At 45.0% G+C, this 6,808-nt stretch overlaps 1 protein-coding gene across 1 annotated transcript in view; it reads left to right on the forward strand.

Annotated features, from left to right (window-relative positions):
* The first annotated feature begins 219 nt into the window (after positions 1-219).
* Positions 220-6,808, forward strand: part of LOC108302030 (60S ribosomal protein L13a-like) — a 7,384-nt gene continuing 795 nt past the window's right edge. Inside the window, exon 1 of the mRNA XM_037737437.1 lies at positions 220-310. Within this exon, the coding sequence (XP_037593365.1) occupies positions 220-310 (91 nt within the window). The remainder of the gene's footprint in view (positions 311-6,808) is intronic.

Consider the following 6,808-nt stretch of genomic DNA (forward strand, 5'->3'; position numbering starts at 1 on the left):
GGTTGAAAGGGTGGAGAGACAGCCCAGGTGATTTTTAAGTTGGTCTGAGCACAGGCCTGGGAAGATGATCGTTTTGGCTAATAAGCCCTTGCTCTTCCGTGGAGAAGGGCGCTGAAATGTGCTTCCTGCAGCTCCATCTCTCAAAGCCTCTGCTCTGGCTTCTCCTGGGAATGATGCCAGCCCAAGATGGCTGGCTGACTTTTCCTGCCAGGATGTGTCATGGGGCAGAGAGCTGACACTGACGGTTCCCCAGAGGGGGATAGGAAGACTGAAATTGTCAGGGCAAGATACGGGCCTGGTGGAGCCCAGAGTAATGGCCCCCTAGTCCACCTGCTGACCTCTCTTCTCTGGGTCTCATCTTGACTTGACAGCTCTTTCTAGGTAGACAATGCTCTTTCAGTGCTGACTTTAATGTCTGTTCTGGGATTTTTCTAGAAAATGGCAGCTGGTACCGACTCTGGCATTTCCTGGGACTAACATAGCACTTTGGTTCAATTTAGTTCAATAAATGTAGAAGGCACAATTATGCCTCCATCTCAGCAAAAACTGTTTCTGCCTTCAGCCAATCAGCTTCTTCTTCTCTTGTCTCTGTCACCCACCAACCTGCTCTCCACTTGATGAGTGAAGGTCAGTCCTCTCCACTCATCAAGGACCTCAGCTCCCAGTTCAGCAGCTTCTTCTCGCTCCCATATCTTCCTCTCATTCTGTGTGATTTCAGCACTAATATGAATGAACTATCTGTCCAATGTCCTAACCTTACAATACCCTGATACCTTCAACTCCAGGGCTATTCACTCCACTCCAATTAGCTACTCACAGCCAAGACCACACCTTGGACTTTCTCACCACGAAGATTTGCTCCAGCCTGGAAGGTGTAAACTCTAATGTCCTACTTCCTGACAACAGTTTTGGTCCTTCTCATACTCTCATTCCTGTCTTCTCTTATATTTTTTTTAATGTTTATTTATGTATTTATTTTTGAGACGGAGTTTCACTCTTGTTGCCCAGGCTGGAGTACAGTGGCACGATCTCAGCTCACTGCAACCTTTGCCTCCCAGGTTCAAGTGATTCTCCTGCCTCAGGCCTCGAGTGTAGCTATGATTATAGGCACCCACCACCATGCCCAGATAATTTTTTGCTTTTTAGTACAGACAGGGTTTCATCATGTTGACAGGGTTGGTCTTGAACTCCTGACCTCAGATGACCCACCTGCCTCAGCCTCCCAAAGTGCAGGGATTCCAGGTATGAGCCACTGTGCCCAGCCCTTTCTTCTCTTTATACCTGCTCCTTGCCTTCTTCCTTCAGTACATTTCTTCCTGATCTATCAACCAAAGCCTCATTCTACTTCCTGCATTATTCAGTCCAGACTCATGGCCTGTCACTTCATCCTTGCTAATTGCCTTGTCCACTTGTCCTCAGCTGTATCCACACTGCAAGACCCCACTCTGGATTAATCCGTCTACTTTTTTGCTCCTGCCCAGAAAAATATCAAGCCACTGTAGGAATTAAGTTGATTCCATTTATCTCTTGCTGGGTCTACAGCTGCTCTCAGCAGCAGACCTCATCATTATTCCAAGAGAAAATAAAGGCAATCAGAAAAGAACGCCTTCCCTTCAGTCTTCCTAAGCCCACTGTTACAATCTTATCTCTATTTCTACCCATCTGTCTCTCTTTCCTCCTATCCAAAGCTAAACTTTACATGTTCCCAACCCTACAAGTGCCCATCCCTCACCAGCTTCCCAGAATCCTTACTCCATCACTTATCTCCTCCCCCCTATATTTTCAAGCTCTCCCTCACTTCTAGTTCTTCCCCTCAAGCCTATAACTAAGCTCAAAATTTCTACCGTAAGAGGAAAAAAAAAACCGAATAACCCAACCCCACTCTGGGATGGTGCCATTATCTAGACGCTCGTTACCAGATGACACATCGACACTCTCCTTCTTTTCACTTCAATCTTCTTAAATGAGTGAGCTGTTCACTTGGGATGTCTTATTCCTTGCTTCCCAGTTACTCACCATCTAGCTTATATCAACATAACTCCTTGAAATGGCTGAAACTATTCTCGCAATAGGCCCTTATGTCCAGGTTGCTAAATCCAACACTTTTCAGTTCCCATCCTGGGTGACCTCTCTGTCGCATATGATAGCCCTGGCTCTCCCCCTCCCCGCACTTCATGCCTCCTTTTGTGTCACCACCCTGCGCCCCAGCCATCCTGAAACCCTACAGTTCCTTGACTGTGCCCCTGTGCCTGTGGCTTCCTCGACCTGGAGAACTCTTCTCCATCCTGACCCTGTTTTCCAATTCTTCCAAAGGCAGCCCAGGACGGAGCCCTCGGTAAGGCTCCTGGTGTCCTGTGCTCGTCACTGCTATAGCACTCATAGCTGTGTAGGAATTGACTTTCCTACCTCCCATCACACTGAAACTCCTTGGAAGCAGGGTCTGTCTTTGAATCTACTTTTCTTTCTCCATTTGTTTCAGCAGCAGTAGACATAATTGACCACTCTCTCCTTCATGGGGCTTGTTTTTCTCTAGGCTTCCCTGATACCGCGTTCTCCTGGGTTACCTGCTACTTCACTGACTGTTTCTTCTTAAGGCCTTGGATGACTGCTCCTCCTCGACTTACCCTCAAAAGTTTCATATCCAAACTCCACCCTGAGCCCTTTCTCTGCTTTATGTACATACTCTCCCTAGGTAATCTCCCCCATTGTTTTCAATGCCATCCATATATCGCTAGCTCCCAGATTCCTATCTGAATCTAATCTCCCCATTGGGCTTCAGATGTGTATATACATTTGCCCACTCTATACCCATGTGAATGTTTAATCAGCATCTCAAACTTAATGGGGCCAAAGTAGAATTCTGTTCGAAAAATTTGTTCTCCCTGAGTCCTCTCTACCTCTGTATGTGGCACCAGCTACTCACCCCATTGCTTGGCCCAAAAACCTAAAAGAATGTGACCAACTATCCTGGTTTGTCTGGGACTTGTCCTGGTTTTAGCCCTGAAAGTCCCATGTCCCAGGAAACCCCTCAGTCTCAGGCAATCCGGGTTGGTTGGTCATTCTACTGAGGAGTCACCCTAGATTTCTTTCCTCACATTCCACATGCAGTCAATTTCACCTCCTTCCAGATACACCCCAAATCCTCCCCCTTTGCATTTCCACTGCCCCCTGGTCCAAGCCTCCTCCATGTCCTACATAGTCCAACTAAACAGGCTCTTCATCTGCCCCCCCTTCCTTCTCACTTGGCCCAATACATTTTTTTTACACAATAGCCAGAAGATCTTTGCAAAGAGAAAATGTGACTGTAGCACCCCACACTCTCACCAACTAATGCCCTACAATTACACAGAGAATAAATCCAAAGTTTTTTCCCATAGTCTACCCATGATCTGGCCCCTGTTGGCCCAGCCACTGTCATCTCATGGTTCTCTCCCACTTATTTATTTCCACTTAACCACTGCCTTCTTTCATCCCAGCTTCCCCCAGATCACCTTATGACCCACTCTCTCTACCACTCAGGCACATGGTCAAGGTCACCTCCTCAGTGGTACCTTCCCCAACTACTGTATCCAAAGATACCCTGCAAGTTTCTTCCTATCACCTCACTCTCTTCTATTGTCTTTAAAGCATATACTACAACCTGAAAGCTTCTTGGTATCTTATTTTTGTTTTCTGAGTCCACCATTTAAGGTGTAAGCTTCTTGAGAGCAGATAGAGACCTTGCCAGTCTTGTTCAAATCTGTGTTCCCAGCACTTGGCCCAGACCCTGGCCCACAGTAAGTGCTCAGTAAATATTTGATGAGTAAATGGATATTCAGCACATGGTACAGGACCTCTCACTGTACTCATAAATTAATAAATTATTGAGAAAACCAAGCTGTATGCTAGGCACTGGGTCCACCTTTATAACCTAAGATATACTTCTTTTTTACTTTATGGTCTACTAGGAAACAAATGTGTAAATCAACTTTTTAAACAAAATATACATAACAGTTTGAATATGATGGGGAGTAAGAAGTGGCATATTATTTTATTTTCTTAAGTAAAATGTGGCTGGGTGTGGGGGCTCACACCTGTAATCCCAGCATTTTAGGAGGCCAAGGGGGCTGGATCACTTGAAGCCAGGAGTTTGAGACCAGCCTGGGCAACAAAATAGAACCTCATTTCTTCAAAAGATTTTTTTAAATTAGCTGCAGTCCCAGCTACTTGGAAGGTTGAGGCTAGAAGATTACTCAAGCCCAGGAGTTGGAGGCTGCAGTGAGCTATGATTGTGCCACTGCACTCCAGCCAGGGTGACAGAGACCTCATCTCTAAAAAAAAATTACTAAATTAGAACTAAAGAAAACGTGATCTGCTGTGGGCCCTCATTCCACGGGGGTGGCAGCAGATTCAATCTCAGTCATTACGGGGCCTCTTCCCACAACCTCTACAGTCATAAGGAGGTCCCAGGAGTCCAAAAGATCCAGGAAGGGTCCTTTAGTCTTCAGCTCCATGTGCTCCTAACTCTAGCCTCTATCGTTCCGTAAAGAATTGGCTAGTTCTTGGCCAAACTAGGACTTGGGGAAAAAAGGATAGGTAAGAGAGGTTGAGGGGTTTTGTGGGAGCAAAGTTTTGATCCAAGCTACTGACAGGACCTCCCCAAAACTCCATACCATTTTCATCTCTGAAATTGCTTTGAACCTGCCTCTGGTCTGTGAATCCCACCTCTCTTTACCTAAGCCCTTCTCTTCTTTCCCTCCTCCCTTAGGACTGGCCTACAAAATTTCCCGTAGGTGGTCTACCTCACCGCTTCCTACAAATGAGAAAGTGCTCCAAATGGCCAGTTATCCATGTGAAACGGAACTCTTACATCTCCCTCCCCCACCGTGCTCCCCTTTCAGAATTTCCTATCTCAGTGAAAACATCACCTTCCTCCTTGTCACCAAGCCTAGGAAAGCTGACCCCTTTGTGGTTTCTCCTCCTCCTTCATCTAATAATCCCCTGAATCCTGCCAACTGTTACGCCTCCATGGTTCCCCCTTTCCACTCTAACCATGCCTTTGGTTGAGCTCATTACTGCATGCCTGTATTTGAACAAGAGCATTCTACTTGATTCTCTATTCTAGTTGCTCCTCAGTTCAATCCATCCACCAAATGATCCAAGAGCTATTCCAAAAGAACCAATTGGACCATGTCACTCCCACAATGGTTTGTCAACTTAGGTAGAATAAAACAGACCAATTTTGTCAGCATTCAAAGTAACTCTATCATTTAGACCCTACATAACAAACTCTATCCCCCACTATGCTTCTCTATCCCCCAGGGCCCCCACCCAACTTTGCCAGCCTATTAGTCATTTCCCCAGCGTGTTTCCTGTATCATTGCATTTCCACTTTTTCTCCAAAGCTATTTTTCCTACTTGAAATATCCTTTACTTTGCTACCCTTTAACTGCCTCATGTCCACAACATCCACCCAGTCAAGAGTACTCATTTGTTGGCCGGGCGCGGTGGCTCAAGCCTGTAATCCCAGCACTTTGGGAGGCCGAGGCGGGTGGATCACGAGGTCAAGAGATCGAGACCATCCTGGTCAACATGGTGAAACCCCGTCTCTACTAAAAATACAAAAAATTAGCTGGGCATGGTGGTGTGTGCCTGTAATCCCAGCTACTCAGGAGGCTGAGGCAGGAGAATTGCCTGAACCCAGGAGGTGGAGGTTGCGGTGAGCCGAGATCGTGCCATTGCATTCCAGCCTGGGTAACATGAGTGAAACTCCGTCTCAAAAAAAACAAAAAAACAAAAAAAACAAAACAAAAAAAAAGAGTACTCATTTGTTAAAGTCCAACTCTATCTAATCCAAAAAGAAGGAAGTAACATTTACCTAGAAAAGGAGAGAAGCGTTCTAATCAGAGGCATAGGCTCTGGAGCCAGACTGGGTTTCACTCCTAGTTCTCCGCCATTCCTTAGTTATATAACTTGGGCAGGTTACTAGGCTTCACGTCCCTCATCTGTAAATTGGGATATATGCTATAATACATGCGATGTGAGTATCTGATATTATGTGACAAATGTGGTGTAAGAACTTGTCATATATTACCTACTTTAATCCTCCCAACGACTCTGAGAGACATTATTATTCAAATTCTACAGACGGCCTCTTAAGACTCAAATAATTTACTTATAGCCATAAAGCTGGTGGAAATGGAAAGCTGGAATTCAAGCTCAAATCTGTCTGGACCAATGCCCAGGTTCTCTTTACAGCACTGGAAAAAGCACTAGGAAAGAACCAGAGAGGTCTAATCTCTTAAACTTACTGTTAGATATCTGAGTCGGTAAAAGAGAATGCATGCACTGGAAAGGAGCATAGAGAAACACAGGAACGTGAGGAAGTAATATTAATAATTAATAATATATAATAATTAATATATATATATAATTAATAATATATATAATAATTAATAATATAGTAATATCAGAGTCAAAGGCAGCTGGTAGACCAATGTGTAACCCCACAAGGCAAAAAAAAAAAAAAAAAGACAGGAAACATTGATATGAGCCCAACAGCAATATCAGACTTTGTTACTGGGAAAAGGTAAATGTGTTCCTAAAACAGTTAACTTGAGAAGACAGGTGTTACATCTAACATCTTAACTTTAGGGAGCCTAGCACAAAAGCAGGGACTTAAAGAGTTTAAAGAAGTCACTTGGCCAAGTGCACTGGCTCACACCTATAATCCTAGCACTTTGGGAGGGAGGCTGAGGCAGAGGACTGCTGGAGCCCAGGAGTTCAAGGTTATAGTAAGCCAGGATGGTGCTAATGCACTCCAGCCTGG

The sequence above is a fragment of the Cebus imitator genome, unplaced genomic scaffold (assembly GCF_001604975.1).
Source record: "Cebus imitator isolate Cc_AM_T3 unplaced genomic scaffold, Cebus_imitator-1.0 Scaffold38, whole genome shotgun sequence".
Lineage (NCBI taxonomy): Eukaryota > Metazoa > Chordata > Mammalia > Primates > Cebidae > Cebus > Cebus imitator.